The sequence below is a fragment of the Neophocaena asiaeorientalis genome, unplaced genomic scaffold (assembly GCF_003031525.2).
Source record: "Neophocaena asiaeorientalis asiaeorientalis breed wild unplaced genomic scaffold, Neophocaena_asiaeorientalis_V1.1 scaffold15, whole genome shotgun sequence".
Taxonomy (NCBI): Eukaryota; Metazoa; Chordata; class Mammalia; order Artiodactyla; family Phocoenidae; genus Neophocaena; species Neophocaena asiaeorientalis.
This window is the reverse complement of record NW_020185328.1, coordinates 9625592-9646152: the sequence shown is the minus strand read 5'-3', so window position 1 is coordinate 9646152 and position 20561 is coordinate 9625592. Positions and strand designations below refer to the sequence as shown.

The 20561-nt window shown below is 41.8% G+C and overlaps 1 protein-coding gene across 1 annotated transcript in view; it reads right to left on the bottom strand.

The window, feature by feature from the left end:
• Positions 1-20561, bottom strand: part of ST6GALNAC5 (ST6 N-acetylgalactosaminide alpha-2,6-sialyltransferase 5) — a 171642-nt gene that overhangs the window by 12148 nt on the left and 138933 nt on the right. Inside the window, exons 3-4 of the mRNA XM_024734676.1 lie at positions 7579-7988; positions 852-959 (exon numbers count right to left, since the gene is read on the bottom strand). Coding sequence (XP_024590444.1) covers positions 852-959; positions 7579-7988 — 518 coding nt within the window. The remainder of the gene's footprint in view (positions 1-851; positions 960-7578; positions 7989-20561) is intronic.

The window sequence follows — 20561 nt, the reverse complement described above, 5'->3', positions numbered from 1 at the left end:
TTATTATTACATCAAAATAATTATGCCTGTGCTTTTGGTCTTAGAAACACAAACCGAGGCTACTGATGTGGAAAGGGAAAGGGACTAAGAGGAATATTTTAATTTTGGAAAACAGGCCTTAACCATCAAAGAAATTGCCCTCTTTAATTCATTAAAAATTACCACATTCTTTTCAAATGAGAATAAAACTAGTATATATTTTTTTAATGAATGAATGAATGAATTTATTTATTTTGGGCTGCGTTGGGTCTTTGTTGCTGTGCACGGGCTTTCTCTAGTTGTGGTGAGCGGGGGCTACTCTTCATTGCAGTACGCGGCTTCTCATCGCGGTGGCTTCCCTTATTGCGGAGCACGGGCTCTAGGCACGCGGGCTTCAGTAGTTGTGGCTCACAGGCTCTAGAGCTCAGGCTCAGTAGTTGCGGCTTACAGGCTTAGTTCTCCGTGGCATGTGGGATCTTCCCGGAGCAGGGATTGAACCCGTGTCCCCTGCATTGGCAGGCGGATTCTTAACCACTGCACCACCAGGGAAGTCCCCAGAATGAATATTTCTTAATGCTTGTTCATTGTTAATATTATGCCAATTACTGCATTACTTTTGGTTGATAAATATTCAGAGGATAAATGAAGCCCACAAGATGGATTAATTCTCCAGCAGTACAAACAAATACTTTCAATATTTTATATCACATAATTAAATGCCGTTTGCTGTTTCTAGAACCAGGACTTGGGACATGTTAATTAATTGCTTCAAGAAGACAGTAAGACATGTTTCATGGTTGATAGTTGGAATCAGATATTTATAAACACTGCGCAACACTGCTGATGAATTACATTTGCAGAATAAAGCCTACCTGCAGAAGTCTGGGGGCACCATGCCATAAACATTGATCCTGTCACAGAGCTCCAGGGCAATCGTCATTGTGAACCAGCCAGTGCTGAGCCAAGTGTTGGAGATCTTCCTGGAAGGAACAACAGTTAAGTGTGAAAGCTGGTAAAATAATCATTATACCCACTCCATCTTAAGTCTTTTCTGGAACAAGGCTGACTATAAACACACACACTCTCTCTCCATTTGGTAAACTCTCTCTCTCACTCTCTCTCTATCTGCTAAAGCTGGAACTTTAGCAGATAGAAATCTGTTACTCATACCACCATATTCCATGATAATATGATAAATGATGTCAGTACTCCATCATGGTGGATTCTCAAGGGACTTCTACATAGTCAAAGATGATGATCAATGTTTCAATGTTTAAGTGCGAATTATTACCACTCAATTTCTTGTAAGATGACAATCCTCGTGTGTCAGCTCTTTATTAAACTAGAATACTTGACTAGCTATAAGTATTCTTTTTTGCTCCATGCAGGGTGGATAACAAAGAGCTTACTAAATGTGAATAAACACAGTTGCCTTTATCTATCAATTGATCAACTGATTGACCAAATGATCTTAGGGTAGAAGCTTGCCTTCAACTAGACTAATTAACACCAACATCGGGACTGAATGTCTTTCCTTAGAAGGAGTACATTCATTTGGGAATGGGCTAATGACCAGAGGAAAAGGGACACAGGGATGCTTACGTTTAATTGAGCATTTGCTTTATTTTACCTCAGAACAGTCTGAGCCCTGTGAAAATTTTTATTAAATGACCAAAAATGGACAGAATTTAAGGAATAAATCGGTGGGTTCCAACATTCATTCATTTGCCCATTCAAACATCTGTATTGAGCCCCAACCACACACCAAGTCTAAGGGTAATCGTGGAGACACAACATCAAGGTCTAATTTGACTTGTGAGGATGACTCGGTCCACCATGCTATGCTGCTGTGGATATTAATTTCAATTCTTTGGGGGTTGCTGCATTTACTTTTTTTTTTCAGTGCTTGTGGCATGCATCATTAGCCGGTTTCAAACACCTTATCCCCAAGGTCAGACTGTCTGACTCTGCCCAGCCATAGCACCGTATGTGATGTGAATGAAAGAGCCACAGGAAAGCTTTTCTACTTGCACTGCATAGCACCCCTCTTTGAAAAGGAAGAGTTTTTGTTAAGCAGTTTGCATTATTTCCATTTCACATAAGGAATAACAACCAAAAAAAGCATTTTAAGATGTCTTTTGTTTTGTCACCTACCTGACAGGAATGGGTAATTTAGCTATTCCTGAGTTCGTGGCTTCAACTTTCTAGTTCTTAACTCCTTTACTCATTTTTATTTTCCATTCCATTGTATCCGGATCCAGTAAAATCCCAGGAAGTACATTTAAAACATTCTCAAGATGGAAATAGCATGGATTTGTATCTTACTAGTTTCTGTTATTCACCAGCTAAATGACCTGAGGCAGGTTATTGCTGTTCTTTGAACCTTGATTTCTTATCTAGAAAGCAAGCATGGGAAGCTCTATCTTCCTGTGCTATTTCGAGGACTAAAGGAGAGAACATCATAAAAAGTTATCTAGTCTGGTGTGTTGATACATCAAGATCCCTTCCTTGCCTCTTGGTTGCTAGGCTGGAGCAAATGAAATAATAATTCAACCATTACTCCCAGTGCTTTTTAGCACACACAGAACAACCGATATCCTTCCAACACTGCTACTGGCTCTTGTGTAGGAGCCATCATCAGTAGTCAGGGCAGTACAGTAAGTCCCTTACATACGAACTTTCAAGTTGCAAACTTTCAAAGATGTGAACGTGCGTTTGCATGTCCAATCACATAAGTTGGTTCATGTGTCTGGCATACATAGTCACATGCGTGCATCCTCTACAAGTGGTTGCTAACTTTGTTGGACTTACGAACAAATTGGACTTATGAACACGCTCTCAGAACGGAACGTGTTCATATGCAGGGGACTCATTGTAATTAGAAAATTCTGGAGCCTCCACCCTACATAGGTATTAACAAGCCCCCTTGTTTTCCCAGGGCTCTAAATTCATAAGAACTTTGGGAATGGAGGAGGTGGGACAGAGCAGAGCTGACTGAATGGGGGAGGGGAAGAGAAGGCAGTGCCTTGCCTCAAGTTAGACCTTGTCTTCACCAAGGCTGTGACCTTGAGATGGCAGGTTGTTCTAGACTTAAACTGGGAGAGTGAATAACTGGAATGATGTGGAGCCCAGGAGGAGAATGACAGCTTACTTATACCCCCAGGTTCCTGATCCAAGAATCACACTCATGTCCCTATGCTTTTGAGTTGTAGGAAACACTAAGAGGGCTTTTCCCAGTGGCAGAAACTTCCCTACAACTTTGGCTTTCTTTTGTGTGATGTAGTAGAAATCACAAGCCACAGCCTGAAATATAGGGGGATGTGACTCTACAGAAAAAGATTTAATGGGTAAAAATGGGGAGAATAAAAAGTGGAGGACTAAAGAAACTAAGGTGAACATTTCTTTAAAGTGCCACTTAAAATTCCCCGGACTTGCGAAATAGTAGTCTTTTGGGATCACAGGCTATAGAAATGCAACTGCTTTGTGCTTTCTAAAAAGATTTGAACTCTTTTTCCAACCGAGGAATATCTAGTGTTTTTACACTGAATCAGCTGTAATGAAGGAATACGAAGAGCTGTCATGTGCTAATTAGGGAAAATTATCAGATATTCTTTTATATGATAAAGTAACACACTGAGCTGATAATGCTATAGTACACACTACATTACAATTAAAGGCCTTTCTGCTCCACCAGAATCTCAATTATAATATCTATGGAAATATTCTTCCTACAGTTATTTCATTTATACTTCTTTTATCTAATTACTATAATATTGGTTCTGAATCATATTTTCCTAATGTACCCTGTTCAATTATAAAGTTATTTTCAAGTGCAGTTACTTTCTAATATCAAAGAATACCACTTGGCCATCTATGTCATTTGTCATGCTTCTTAATTGCAGGTTGCTCCTGAGACATTTTTTTCTCCACTTTTAAGTAGGGTGAAATTTCCATAAATCAAAATTGATTGAATTATCTCATTTCTTCAAAATATTAGCCTGAAATGAATGTCCTGATTATGAGATTGCAAAATTAGATATTCCATACTTTGTGTATCTTTAATCCATGCCACTGTTTTGTTAGGTTTCAAGAAAAACATACACAGGGGCAATACTGTTCGACCCTAAGTGTTTTGTATTTTAGTTTATAGAAATAGTTTTGTTCTGAAGGGCTGTTTCTGACTTTGTTCTTTAGCTTGGAATAGACTGAAGATTAAGAATATGGACACGTGAGAATATTGAGTCAATACAATATTAGCTTCTTTAAGACAGTTTCTTTCTTTCTTTTTTTTTTTTTTTTTTGGGGTACGTGACCCTCTCACTGCTGCGGCCCCTCCCGTTGCGGAGCACAGGCTCCGGACGCGCAGGCTCAGCGGCCATGGCTCACGGGCCCAGCTGCTCCGTGGTATGTGGGACCTTCCTGGACCGGGGCATGAACCCGTGTCCCTTGCATCAGCAGGCAGACTCTCAACGACTGCGCCACCAGGGAAGCCCCTAAGACAGTTTCTTAAAGGCAAGAGGCACGAAGATTCTAAAAGGTGACAGTGTACTTTGGCATCCTACAAATCCATCAGTGTGATTCCCTGTGTGGGGGCTGCATGGATCCTAGTAGATGGATGAGAAGCCTGGTAGCCAGTCCATGAAATTTTATCTGTCTCTTACCATCTGGGCTCACTAAGGACACAGGCTTATTGAGCAAAATGTTTTCACTGGTCAGAATTTAATGAATTTAGTGAGTGGGTTATGTCTTGATGTGAGATTGTTTCCTAAAGATGTAAGGATGTGATGACTAGTCTCCAAGTTTTCAACTTAATCCCTTAAGAAGACCCAGAGCAATGTGTAAATATCCTAAATAGCTAACACTGCAGCAGTGTTTCAGGAATACTTACATTTAGCAAACAACCATTAAACTCAAAAGAGAGAAGTGTTTTCTGTTGAAGAGAGTCTTTCTACTTATTTTGAATTTTCCAACCAGAAAAAAATGAAACTGTAAATAACTTCCCTCATTCTGCTTCTCTTATAAAGTGCTCTCTTGGTTAAATAACTCATTCAAATGAGTAACAGTCTGTTATTTGTATGTTGTTTTTTTTTCTTATTTGTGGTTTTTAAAGGACAGTAAGTGACTGGATTTCATGACAGTGTGTGATGGCGACCAGGATCCCCCATGTGATCTACTGGCTGGGCTAACCATGGAATCACCTGGGCTTCCAGGGAAGGGGGCCACAGTGCCAGTGGCCAGGTCCACCTCTCCTCAGTCCGTCAGATGCCATGCCCACTTTTGCCTGGACCAGCCCTCAAATGGTCACAAGGTTTTAAGGATTTAAAAAGAAAGCTCTTCCCTGCAAAGAATTTGGGAATGATGGGCTTTGGTCTTTCTTTAAAACTCTGTTCTTCATAATGAGCTGCCTAAGCTATGGCCAAAAGGATTTAGTACTTCACATTATTTACTTATCGTATCTCTTTAGTTTTAAAATAAGAAATTGACGCAGGAACAGTTTTTGTAAGGGAGGGGGTAAATTACATCATTAAATGTGTATTAGTTATAAACATACGTGTTTTAGAATTAAGGAAATGAGGAAATTTAATTATTAGACTGGTCCTACGAGGCCTAGTCACTATGCCCTTGTCACACGTGAGGTCACTGAAATGTTAGATATCTTGTCCAACGCCATATAACTAGTGAGGGACAAAGAATTCCAACCCAGAGCTGTGTGTTTGGACTACACCACACTGCTCCTTTCAATACCGATAGCTGTCCTTTTCTTCACCTAGATTTGGCCAGCTCCCCACCCTTTATCTCTGCTTCCTCTCTGGCTACTCCCCACCAGCACTCCTGTTTCAGCCACAGGGACTCTTCTCCAACCCCCTGGAAGTTCTCTCACCTCCGAGCTCTTATACCTATAAGGATGTTTCTCTCTCCCCTTCTCAGATTCTTCTTTACCTGGATAAATACTTATTGGCCTATGTCTCAGCTTAAATACACCTTTTGGAGAACGTCTTTCCATCACACCCTCATCTTCTAGACCAGTGCTTTTCAAAAGATTTTGACCTATAGTCAGAAACACATTTTGCCTCATTATTGAGCATATATGCTCACATGTATTGTACATGGTTTTCATTTCATTTTAGTTTTCTAAAGTGTGTAATTTAGTTATTTTTAATATACTCACAGAATTGTGCTCTCATCATCCCTGTCTAATTCCAGGGCAATTTTATCACTTCAAAAGAAGACCCTATATATGTATATTTCTATGTATAAAACCGAAACAAATTTTATCCCATGAAATAATACTTTGCCTTACTTACTATAGGAGATGAATGCTGATATTGTCTGTTTTATTCCATTCTTTCCATTACATTAAAAGAAATCTTGCAGTGACTCAATACATACATTTCATGTTCCATTACTGAGTTGCAAGCAGCAGTTTGGTAAGCCTTGTCCTAGATTACAGCAGGTCTCTCTGTCCCACTGGTCATAGCACCGTTTTCTTCCCCTCACATGACCTAGCACACTGGCCACTACTTGGTGAATATCTGCTGGCCCTGTTAAGACTATATTCTGGGAGGGCAGGGTCTAGATCTGCCTTATTTCTGACTGTGTATATCCCCAGTACCGGGTGCAGTGAAGTAGTAGGTACTCAGCAAATATATGTTGACTGAATAAATATTTGCCTTTGAAAGAGAAAAATAACCTTATGCACTTATTTCTGGTCAGTGTTCACACAAGTAAAATAAAATGCAATAAACCTATTCTCTTGCACTTACTACCAGTGTAAGCCAGGAGCAGTGTTGCCTCATCCTCCAGAGGGATTTGGCCCTGAATTATCTGTATAAATGTCTCAGTGCTTCCTTTCACTTTGCCCTATAAGTTCAGCTTCAGCAGTCCAGTCTCCTGGAGGGCCCTACCGATGAGCTCTATAGATGGCACGAGCAGTGTGGTCACAACAAAAAGCACTTAGCAAAAGCTTTTAGAAATAAAAGAATGCCATTTGCAGCAACATGGATGGAACTAGGGATTATCATATCAAGTGAAGTAAGTCAGAGAAAGACAAATACCATATGATATCACGTATATGTGGAATCTAAAAAATAATATGAATGAACTTATTTATAAAACAGAAACAGACTTACAGACTTAGAAAACAAACTTATGGTTACCAAAGGGGATAGCGGGGGAAAGAGAAAAATTAGGAGTTTGGAATTAACTACTACTATATATAAAATAGATAAATAACAAGGACCTAGTGTAGAGCTCAGGGAACTATATTAAATATCTTGTAATAACCTATAGTAGAAAAGAATCTGAAAAAGAATATATATATTATATATGTGTATATATAATATATATAAAAATTATATCTCTATAACTGAATCACTTTGCTATACACCTGAAACTAACACAACACTGTAAATTAATTATACTTCAATTTTAAAAATGGTTAAAAATTAAAGAAAAAGAAGCTTAAGGAGATGAGCTTATCTGACATAAGCATAAAATAAAAATAAAAATAAAAAAAGCTTTGCTTTTGTTGAATCGCAAGCAAGGACATTTCCTCACCCTCCCCTGGACCCCGGGCACCCCCTGCCCGCGCCTCTGTACCTGTCTTTGCCGGTCTCGCGCTTGAAGAGCTCATCAAACTGCAGCATCTTGTGGCGCGTGATCATGAAGGCCTTCAGCCGGGGCAGCACCTGGCTCAGGAGCTGCAGGTTGTTGTAGACCTGGCCCTTGCCGTCGCGCCGCATGTAGCTGCTGGGGCCCCAGAAGATGAACACGGTGCCCTGGCTGACGTTGAGCAGGTCATGGCGGTTGCGGAGGATTCGCTGGAGGCTGGAATGCGCGATGACCCTCAGGCTGGTGCGATTGCCAACATCGTGCCCGTAGCCGCGCGTAGGGGCGTCGTTCATGCGGATGACGCACTCGGTCTGGTCAATCCGGGGGCCTCGCAGGCTACGCAACAGATGCCCCGAGCTCGTCACCAGGGCGCAGTCCCTGCAGTGCATTTTCAGGGGCTGCAAGAACGGGGAGAAGGACCCCATCAGCGGCAACACTCACTTGGCACCAGCAGGTCACTTCCCTGCCTCCGAGGGCTGCCGTCTTCACTCTTCTCCCTCCTATGCCAGAATACATCCCTTCTGCTATTACCTCATCCACCCCTACATTCTCTTCCAGACTGGTGACAGGGAGTACTGGACAACAGGGGAAGAGAGCCAGCGGTGACCTGTTGACCATTGGGCTCTGGGCTTTACTGATATTAATAGATAAAATCATCATATCAACCCAGCAAGCTTGCTGTTACTGTCATTTTACAAATAATGATAACCCTAGGCTCAGAGATGTTGAAAAAATTGCCCAAAGATGCACGACTAGCAAGTAATGAAGCCATGCTTTCAAACCCAGGTCTTTCTGAATCCAAAGTTACCCCCAAGTTGAAGAAAAGACTATACTACAATTCGCTGTGACACTAGTTTTAATGCTCTTAACTCACCTTATTGGAAGTTAAGCATGTATCAGTGTCCTTGGATGCTGTACAAATATATTTATCCTAAATAGACATCGTCTAAGAATCATGTGAGAAAAGACATGCAAACTGTAACCCCTTAGAAGCCATAATTTTGAAATGACAATTAGGAGAGTTTCTCCCATTTTAAGGGGAGAGGGAGAGAAATTGAGTCAGTCTATCTTCAAAAATGTAGAGAAAGCCTCAAGCTCATCCACTGTACTCGCACCCTGTGGAAGCCCTGGCCCTATGGTGTCCACCAGGGACAACGCCAATGACAATGCTCATTTCAACATCCTGAACCAGTGATGTACTTTCTGAACACCTACATTCTTACAAGTTAAACATTTCCCTGTTCATGTTTAATGAGAAATATCTCTCAGTTGCTGTTTGAAGATAATGTAATTAGGGCCGGAGGCCCAGGACAGCAAGTGCACAAAAAAAATGATAATCAAGAATGTTCTGAAGGACAGTTGCACTGTTAGGCTTTCCCCAGAGCCTCTGCCCTTCCTCTCTGTTAACTCTGAACTGGACGCACTGGCTCCCTGCACAGTCTCAGAAAACTGGATCCAATTTAGTGCTGCGTATATACAGTCTTGTATTTACTCTTGGAGTTTCCTAAGCCATAGCTCTGTCTTCCGAAGCAGACAGAGAGCACCGAGGGCGGTCACCTTCCCTCACTGCAGAGTGGCCAAGGGCACCCACACAGGATGGTCCAGGCTTCTCTACACTACCTGTTAGCTATGGGACCTTGGCAAGTCACTAACCTCTGCAAGTCTCACTTTTCTCATTTTTAGCCGAGGATAATTGATGCCTCTTTCCACTTTGATAGAATTAAAATGTACACAGTGGTAGGTTGAGCCATTTAAAATTGCCAGTATTTGACCTGCGAAAGTAGCAATTGCATGGGGTTGAACCCAGTCCTCACCATAGGACGTGGCACGGCGTCATTCATTAAGTGAAGGCTGCTCTGGGGCTTTTCAGGCAGAGTGGAGCGCATGGTAGGTACGCACCACATCAGTGTGTACTGATCACTCTGGGTTTCTAATTGACACGTGGGCTTATGAAATGGCGATCCTACCACTGCGAATTCTCATCATTCATTTGACATCCAGTTACTCTTAGGTGACAAATGTACTGGCAGCAAGAATGCGAATGGAATGGAAAAACAGAACCCCTCAAAGTTTATGCTTTACTGGGGGGCAGTAGGTCAGAGATGTGCAATGACGTGACACAATGCGGGGCTGTGCCGCACTGTTAGTAAAGGGGGCTGTTTAGAGCACAGCCAGGCTGGGGGCACAAAGGAAAGAGTGGTCAACTTAGTTAATATTTCTGATGTTCTCTATGTGCCAGGCACTGTTGTGAGCTTTTTATATAATTGCATTAATTCTTCAACTAAACCTATAAGAAAGATATTACATCATCACCCCTGTTTTACTAAGGAGAATATTGAGAGGTAGAAGAGGAGCCCGGTTTGTTAGGGGGTGTTTGGGTTTTAGCATCCAAAGTCCTGTATCCTGGGAAACCTCTACTCGTGTGAAAACATTCCTACAAAGATGACAGGGGCATCTGCAAATAGCATGTGAGTAAATGATGATTAGGGTCAGGAGACCCAGGGTCTAAACAGACTTTATTACAAATTGGGTACTTAACTTTCTCACCCATAAAACAAAGAGAGCGCCAACTATACACTTGTGGCCAGATGATATTCATTCGTTCATTCATTTAACAGACACTTCTTAAGCACTTAATACACCCCTGAGGTACAGTGTAACTCAGTCTGTTTGCTTAATAAGGTCACTTTGCAAGATTTCATTCCACTGGACCCGAAAGCCATTGGGACCTGCTTTTTCTCCTCAGACTCACCTAGAACTATTATCCTGAATTTTCCAGTTTGATTTATAATTTCAAGACATTGTGCTCATTTTTACTGGGGAAAAAATTCTAAAGAAAGGTCCCAGCATTTCTTTCCCCATAATTAATTCTGCTGTGATTCTCAGAGCATAGGCTGCTTGACAGGTGAAACTTGTAACACCTCTGGAGATTCCAAGGCCTTTCTCTCTCTCTCTCTCTCTCTCTCTCTCTCTCTCTGTCTCTCTGTCTGTCTCTCCCCCCACCCCCACACACTATGCCCATGTGAGGCCAGATGAGCACCCTTTCAGGGAAGGCCAAGGTTCCTGACTGTGCCATACAGACCCTCTGTGATTACCGGGCGCCACCGGAACATGCTGGGGTCCACCCAGTCCCAGAAAGCCCTCCCTCATGAGTCCTGCCCACCTGCCTTAGCTCTGAGGTATTGATTACCTCAGGCACCAGCATCCTCTCTTTGAGTTGTACAGATGCACCAAACAATGCAAAAAAGATCTAAGTCTGAATTATGCCTTAAGTGCCTTTCTTTAAGTGTTGCCAATACAGTGGCAATAGTTGTTCTAAACAATGTTACACTTCCTGCAGTTGAGAATAGCATGTACCAAAGGCTGAATCACTTCCAAAGGTGGAAACGAAGTCTCTTTCCTGCATTCAGAGGGACTAAGGATACCTTGGGAGGCAGAAGGACTATACAAACTGTGGGACCCGGGTTCTTGGGATGTTACAGTCCCCTGAGACAGCCATGTTCCTGCACATCGAAGTACCATTATCATCCTGAGTGTCTTAATGACATGGGTGAAAATGCTCACGCCTTGGTGAGTTGAGATTCCTGATGTAGTATTGAACATGTTCTTCCCTTAAACACTCAGATGCTGGGTTGATGAATCACTCCGCGGAGCATGGGAAGGTGAACTTGGGGCTCTGCCAGCAGGCCAGGGAGATAAAACTCCACCGAGGACAGGAGAGGGGAGGTGGCTCCTGGTGGACTCACTGCCTACCTACGCCTTCTCTCCTGCTTCTTTCTCACAGTAGTCAGCCTCCCTGATTCTTGGGGACATTTTCCTTAAAGACTCATTTGGTGAGGGGTTCTGCCCTTTGTAGGAAACATGGGCACCCGTGTTAGGTCACTCCAACCTTGGTAATCTCTCTGGCTTCCTGACCTATGTAAGCACTCAATTAATACTAAATTGATTGATGGGTTGATAAGTGAGTGAATGAAAGCCAACCTCCAGGCTTCTCAGTCCTCTGAGAAAACCTCCATATATACAAAGAAGACATGATGTGATGCCCTAACCAACAATTCTCCTGCAGCCCTGTGTACTAATACCACGGGGAGAAGCAGGGGAGAGCACAGAGGAAGCTCTGTCTGCAGAGAAGGAGGCTGGACCATTTGCCTCCTGGCCACTGAGCCCAGGGAGCCACAATGGCCAGAGCCCAGGGCACTGCTTGCAATTAATGGCTGACTGGGAAAATGGCCCAGGACACAGTTAGGGCCATTAAACCCAGCTGGTTATTAATCCCCTGTAAGAGCTCGATGCCAAGGTCATCAGGGCTGTTGTGCAGTGAAAAATGCTCAGGAAAATCTACAAGGCACGGAGCAGTTACCTCTTCTCCAGACCACTGATGCTCAGAGCAGCAGCCCATGTCCCAGGAGCGCGGTGCACAGGAGCCTATGGGGGCAGGTGGGTTGGCTTCTAGAGGAAGCGCGCGCGCACACACACACACACGGGCACACGCAATGCATCATCCCAGTTCCTAGGACAGTGGCTGCAACTCATTGGGGGCTTATGAATGTCTTAGAATATTGGGGATATTTAGAATATTTTAGAAGGTGTGAATAAACTTCTCTTTCCACCCCCGACTCCTGGGAAAAAAACCCCACAATCAGGGGACAGGGGAGAATGACAACTTTCATCACAACTTGCTCCTTTGGGCTGCGGCGACAGAAGCAATTCCTGCTTGAGAAAGCACACTCAGGGAATCCAGGTCTGATTTCTGTCACAGCCCGAAGAGCAAGAGCAGAAGGCATTCTCCCTGCGACCCAGTTGATGCCTCCTGAGCCTTTCTTAAAAGAACAGAACAGGCTAAGTCCAATTGAACTTGACACCTAAAACACTCAGTGACGTCCTTGCAAACATTTGCAGCACGGCAATCTCAGGCTTCACTTTAAAAAATTCTGATTTATTGGGCAGAGAGAAAGCCACCTCAGAACATAATGTCCATTAGTTTGGTAATGAGACCAGTCTTGCTCTGGGAGCTGATTGTTGGTCTGGAGCAAACATAAGATATATTAAATGGTTTCGCAGGTTTCAAGAATCTCTGCACTTTCCAATCTGATATTTTCCAGTAATTACTGGGCTTTTATTACCTGTCAACCTCCATTTACCCTGACACTGGGTATAAGCCGCTCTGGTTATTTAATACGATTCACTGGAAAAAGTGTTACTCTTCCAAGTTGCTCCTCTCCCTCTTGTTCAATGAAAGCCCTCCCAACAGCAAGAAGTCCTCCTCCCTCCACCAGAGCCACTTTCCATGATTTCCATCCACTGGCTGACTAAGGATGAAGGAACTCCTTGGGTAGGAGGAAGTACTGAGCAGTGTTTAAAATATGGCCTTTGGAGTCATTGGCTTCGAACTTGCTTCTTCCACTCCTTAGGGGATAATTTGGGGCAAATTGGCTTAGATTCTCTGAGCTCCAGTTTCTTCATCTGTGATCTGGATACAGTAAAGTCAGTCTCAAAGAAAAGGTTTGCCTTTTCAATTAATGGTGTGCCTTCCACCCAGCTGCTCAAGACAAAATTCAAGGATTGTTCTTGACACCTCTTTCTCTGCCCCCTACAACACATCCAGTCCTATTGGATCTCTCCTCCTATAGATGTCCCAAATCCTAGCTCTTCTCACCATCCCTGCTGCCACCCCCTTCATCAAAGCCACCATCATCTCTCTTTAGTTCCTGCTGCACACTTGTAACTCTTTACTTCCCTCATTCCATCCCTCCTCTATATTCCTGTCTCCACAAAGCTCCTGGGGTGACCTTTAATATGTAATTACCAGAGAGTTCTGTACAAGATGATGCCAATACCATACTGTTTGATTACTATAGCTTTGTAATATAGTTTAAAACCAGGGAGTGTGATGCCTCTACTTTTTTCTTCTTTCTGTTAATTACACTGCCATATCTCCATTTCCTGTTGTCTGACGTGTTTTATATTATATAATATAATAATTTATATTATTTCCACACCCAGGATGCTCTTCTCGTGGTCTTTACATGATGACACCTTCACCTTCTTCAGGTGTTACCTCAAACCACCTCCCCAGAGAGACCTTCCCTGACCCCTTAATATTTCCACTGCCTTCCTTTGCCATCTTCTGTCACTGTCTCCATTATCCAGGCTTCTTTTTTTTAACTTTTTTTTTTTTTTTGGTTGCACCATGCAGCATGCGGGATCTTAGCTCCCCAGCCAGGGATTGAACACGGGCCCCTACAGTGAAAGTGCCAAGTCCTAACCACTGGACTGCCAAGGAATTCCTTATCCAGGCTTATTTTTAAACTCAAGCATCACTACCTAATAATCTTAATTGTGGCTTGTGTGTTTACATGTTTACACCTTTCTCCCTTACTAGAATGTAAGCTCCAGGAAAGGTGAAGCTTTGTCTTGTTCACACTGTGTCTTCAGTCTCAAGAACAGTACCAAGAATAAAGAAAAAGTTCAACAAATATTTTTAATGAATGACTGAAGGATAAACCATGTAGCACCTACCACAGTGCCTGGCACATCAACAGTATGAAAGAAATGTGCTTACTGTATTTGTGTCACCATTCTACTAGTAACCAGTCCCTGATATTTTTTTTTGTCTGGGTGAGTAGGTTGATATATTCTAAAGCACAGTATTTGAATTCTCCAATTCTCCTGCATATGTCATAACCACCTTCAGCACTAGGTGACCTTCAAAGAGAAGTCCAGGAAATCCCATTCGTTTTTTAAAATTTTTAATGGAATTGCATTCTATTTTTTTACATGTATTATATATTTTTAACGTCTTTTGACAACTTTATTGATCTATAATTTACATACCATAAAATTCACTCATCTTAAATGTAAATTCAATGATTTTTAGAATATTTACAGAGTTGTGTGACCATCACCATGATCTAATTTAAGGACATTCCTGTCATCCTGAAAAGATGCACATCCTTACCAACACTTGTTATTTTTCGTCTTATTGATATCAGCCATTCTTACAGATATGAGGTGTTATCTCACTGTGGTTTAGTTTTGCATTTCCCTCATGATCAGTGATGTTGAGCACCTTTTCATGTACCTGTTGGCTATCTGTATGTCTTCTCTAGAGAAATGTCTATTCAGATCCTCTGCCCATTTTTTCTTCCAGTTTTATTGAGATATAATTGACATATAGCACTATATAAATTTAAGGTGTACAGCATAATGACCTCTGCCCATTTTTAAACTGGATTGTTTGTTTGTCTGTTTTTTGCTATTGAGTTGTATGAGTTCTTTATATACTCTTGATATTAACCCCTTATCAGATATATGATTTGCAATATTATCTCCCATTCAGTAGGTTGCCTTTTCATCTTGTTCACGGTTTCTTTTGGTATGCAGAAGCTTTTTAGTTTGATGGAGTCCCACTTGTTTATTTTTGCTTTTGTTGCTTTTGCTTTTGGTGTCAGATTCAAAAAACATCATCACCAAGACCTATGACAAGTAGCTTACCACCTATGTTTTCTTCTAGGAGTTTTATGGTTTCAGGTTTTATGTTCAAATCTTTAATCCATTTTGAGTTAATTTTTGTGTATGGTGAAGAGGGCTGTCCAGTTTCTTTCTCTTGCATGTGGCTGTCAAGTTTTCCCAATACCATTTATTGAGGAGGCTGTCCTTTCCTCTTTGTATATTCTTAGCTCCTTTGCTGTAAATTAATTGACCATAAATGCATGGGTTTATTTCTGGGCTCTCTAGTCTGTTTCATTGATCTGTGTGTCTCTTTTAATGTCAGTACCATACTATTTGATCACTATAGCTTTGTAATATAGTTTGAAATCAAGGAGTGTGATGACTTCACTTTGTTCTTCTTTCTCAAGATTGCTTTGGTTATTTGAAGTTTTTTGTGGATCCATACAAATCTAAGAATTGTTCTCTTTATTTCTGTGTAAAATGCCATTGGAATTTTCATTGTGTTCTTGATTTGCACTTTCCTAATGACTAATGATGTTGAACATCTTTTCACGGTCTATTTATGCCATTACTTTTCAGGTTTCTAATTCCATCTATTGCACCCTATCTCTACCCCAAATAAGTTCCACCATGGGTAGGTGATTCTATTGAACTCTAAGTCAACATTCTGTTGACTTCTGCAGGAGTCTTGTATGTGCAGGACCTACAAGCCAGAGGAGGGTGCAGAGTCTATGTGCATGGAAAATAGAGAGAAAGAGGGGCTTTTTAATCAACACCTTTAAGTCAGGAGAGGTAAATCCAAAGTGGAGAATCAGGTGAGCATTGTCTGGGACATATGTTTATATTTAAACCAGATTTTGTATAAATAGAACTACCATTTGATCCAGCAATCCCACTTCTGAATATACATATGAAGGAGACAAAATCAGTCTTTTGGAGAGATATCTACACTTTAATGTTCACTGCCACATTGTTCACAGTAGCCAAGATATGGAAACTCTATAAGTGTCCATTGATGGATGAATGGATAAAGAAAAATGACAAATAAAGAATACTATTCCACACAATGGAGTAGTATTCAGCTATGAAAAGAAGGAAATTCTTCCATTTACAACAACATGGATGAACCTAAGGGACATTATGCTAAGTAAATTAAGCCAGACAGAATACTAGATGATCTCACTTATATTTGGAATCTGGAAAAAAAAGTTGAATCCATAGAAAGAGAGAGTATAATGGCAGTTGCCAGGGGCTGGGAGGTAGGGTAAATGGGCAGATGTTGGTCAAAGGGTACAAAATTTTATTTATAAGATGAATAAGTTCTGGGGATCTAATATACAGCATGGTGACTGTAGTTAATAATACAGTATTGTATACTTGAAATTTGCTAAGAGAGTAAATCTTAAGTGTTCTCACCACATACACCCCCCACACATACACACAAAAAGTAATGTGAGGTGATAGACATGTTAATTAATTTGATGTGGTAACCACTTCACAATGCATATGTATATCAAATCATCATATTATATACTTTAAGTATATACAATATTATTTGTCCATTATACCTCAATAAAGCTGGGAAAGAAAAGAAAGCCAGATTTTGATAATTAAAGTTAGAAAATTTACCTAATCATATTATATTGAAATGAGTTTTCTAGAATTACAGAATAGAACGAGTGGCAGAAATCTCAGAGATTAAGTAGCCCAGTAGTTCTCTGAGCAAAGTTCCTCAACCAGCAGCAACAACAAAGTCTAGAAACTTTCTAGAAATGCAAATTCTCAGGCCCCACCCTAGAACTTCTGAATCAGATGCTCTGAGGTGAGACCCCGCAATCTGTGCTTTAGCAACACAGGTGATTCTGATGCATCCTCAAGGTTAAGAACCCCTGGACCAGGACAGTACCTTCATTTTATCAAGGAACTGGTGAACTCAAGGCTGGAACTCATGAGGTTATGTGATTTGCTCAAGATCACATACTAAGGGCAGCACCTGGGATAAAACCCCAGGTCTCCTCACTCCACAAATCTAAGAAAATTCGTCTGTGTCTGTAGATTGTTCAAAATCACTGGGAACTCACTGAAAAGGAGTCATGAATTAATAGTTTACTTAAGATGGAACCTACAAATGGAAGTGATATGGTGGAGACAGTTGAATAAGAAGGAACATCCCTTATGTGATATGCTGCCCTCAGCAGGGCTGCCTGCCTTTGCACCACCTGCCTGCTTATTTAGAAGGAAGAACCAGGAATAGCTAGAGAGCATCCAAACCCTCTACTACAGGGAAGATGCTGATGCTTGTGTATGTCTGGGGACTGCTCTTGCCACAGAAGTTGGGCCACTGGGGCTTCTCTCCAGCACAGCCTCTCAGAGGCGTGGCCAGTCAGGACCCTCCTGTCTGTTGTGGGCTGAATTGTGTCCCCCTGGAAAACATATGTTGAAGTTTTAAACCCCAGTACCTGTGAAGGTGACCTTATTTGGAAAAAAGGGTTTTTGTGGATGTACTTAAGATGCAAATCAAGATGAGGTCATACTGGATTAGGGTGGGTCCAATCACTGGTGTCCTTATAAGAAGAGATCAGAGACACACAGAGACACACAGGCAGAATACTATGTGGTGACCAGGCAGAGACTGCAGTGATTCATCTACTGGCCAAGAACTCTGAGGATTGCCCCCAAGCACCAGAAGCTGGAAGATGCGAGGAAGGATTCTTAGAGCTTTGAGAGGCAGTGGGACCCTGCCAAAACCTTGATTTCAGACTTCTGGACTCCAGAACTGTGAGAGAATAAATTTCTGTTGTTTTAAGACACCTAGTTTGTGGGAATTTGTTTTGGCAGCTCTAGGAAACCAATACACTGCCCCCAACAAGTTCTTTACTCTCTGCCTTCCAGCCTCCTGCCAGTGCCCCAGCCAGCAAGGCTCTGTCCTGCAGCTTTCACCCTTATAATTCACTCTCTGCACAGCTGCCAGAGGGAGATTTTAAAGCATAAAGCACCTACTCCCACCTTTTTAGAAAAATAAAATCCAAATTCTTTACTTGGCTGGAGTCTTGCCTACCTCATGGACCGCAACTTGTTGCCTCATTCTCCAGCCCCACTGACCGCCGAGCTCCTTTCTGCTTCTGGGAGAGATAAGACAGTCCTTCTTTTGTCTCTGGCCTTTGCTTCCCCTGTTATTTACATGCCTGGCCCCTTCTCATCTCTCACATGTCAGAGTAAAAGCCATCTCCTCCAGGAAGCCCTCCCTGACTGCTCTAATTGGAGGTGACCTCCCTCACTTATTACATAACAAAGATATTAACCACTAATAACACTGACAAAATGTTCAGCTTGTGTAAGGTACTGTTCTAAGCACAGTACATGCATCATCCAACTTAATCCTGAAACAGCCTTGAGAGGCAGGTTCTACCACTGTAATTTTATCAGATGAGGAAGTTACACAAATTAGTCACCTATCATGATCCTGTTTATTTCCTTCATGGCACTTTCCACAATCTCTAATGATTTACATTTTTATTTCACTAAAACATCAGTGCCATGCGGGCAGAGATCATGATGTATGCATGGCATACAACAGGTGCTCAAGAGATAAAGAAATCTCCTAATACATCACTACCTTAGTTTTTCAGCAAGCAGTAGATTTTTCTCTGTCCAGAAGGGGTGTGGATGAGCTGTCAGGGAGACAACCCTGTTTCTAGAGCCCATTTCTTCTCTGAAATGCTGGTACAATGGTTGATGTTACACCCTGACTCACTTCACAGCCTTTCAAATAACTCCCTGATGTGATTTCCTTCAAAGGTCACTCATATGCAATTATTTCCTCTAGGAGGAGATTGGATATAAAGGCCCCCTGTGCTCATTAAAACAAACAAAAAGCTCCATTTTCATTAGAGGAGTGACAGTTAATGCTGCCAGACAAGCTGATTCCACAGAACTGGCTTCTTTGGCCTCTGCTACACTTGAAAGTGACCTAAAGTAAATACGGCATGGCCTGAATCTGGGAAGAGCACTAATAATTGATGATCAAAGGCAAGATAATTATGAGAACTCGGGAGTTCCACAAATAGCTTAGTTAAATGGAGGGAAGAAAGCCAAGGTTTCAGGTGACCAAATGAGAAAAAAATCTAATTGAACAAAACATTAAATTTATAACATTAAAGTAGACAGAACACTGTCTTGAGTCAGACTTGGGTTCGAATCTCAGTTCAGTCATTTATTGGTAGGTGCTTCCCTACTCTCAGTCTGTTTTCTCTTCTGTAAAATAGCCATAGTAGACACTAAGCAAGGAATAACTGTTATTACTATCATGGCTTAATCATTATAGATATAAAAGAGACCTCCTGAATAACCTGCTTCATCCTCTCCCCTCATGTCCCGTCACTCCCTGAGCCTGCGAACTCAACCTCCTTCACCTCTGTTGAGTTTGATCATTTCTATCCACCCATACATAGCTTCTCATTGACCCCTCCGTGGTTCAACCCACGATCTTTGCCCAGTCACTGCCATGTCTCTTAGCCAGTCCTACCACACCCATTCCTGTCTATTCCCCAGGCAGAGTGGCCTTTCTAAAATGCACATCTAATTAAGTCCTGCTTTTGTTTAGTGCCCCTATATGACCTCCATTGCTTTGAGGACGAGATCCTTCCAGTGGCTTACCAGGCCCTGATACCTTGCCAAGTCCTACTGTATCCCCCACTCTCTTGTAGATCTCTACACTCTAGTCACACTGACTTTGACTCTGTAGTTCCTTGTAGCCCCAAGTGGCAATATTCATAAGACTTTGCCTCAGGGCCTTTGCACGTGCTTTCCCTGGAACCTGATAACCTACCTGGCAGAGTTATTTTATGAGATAATAATAACAACATTCAAAGTTTCCCTCCCCTGTATCCTCTCCCCATTTATGACTTTTGTAATTCTTCATCACTCGTTCAAAGTACCACTTCCTTGAAACCTTCCTTAAACTCCAAGATTAGCTTAGGATCCTGTTTCTTCCTTTATAATTCTCATCATATCCGCAATCATTGATTCAGTGTCTCTCTTCCCCACAAAATGGCAAGGTTCTTAAGAATTGAGTCTATATCTGCATTGAGTTTAGGTCACCAAAATATCCCCAAGACCTAATATATAGTAGGTACTCACTAAATATTTACTGTACAAGTAACCAAACTAGCTCATGCAGCCGAGGGGGCCATTCCAGAACCAAGGCCTCTCCCAGGCTTTCTGTTTGGGTTTTCATTTCCATTGATAAGCCCAAGTGTAGACCAAGGAACAAACTCATCCAAAATAGATTATTTACTTTGGTGCAAATACTCATTTTCCAGAATGACTCGTTATTTGGGGTTCTGGACATTGACTAGTGCCAGGTAGCTAATAGCCAGATTGCATTGGTGTTGATACTCTGGTTCTTGGGCTGATGGTTTGTTTGTTGAACTGCATACTTTAGGGGCTCTGAGAATGAAAGAATGGCCATCAGCAGCCTGGATAACTCAGCACCCCAGCTGGGAACACATGAGTAAACA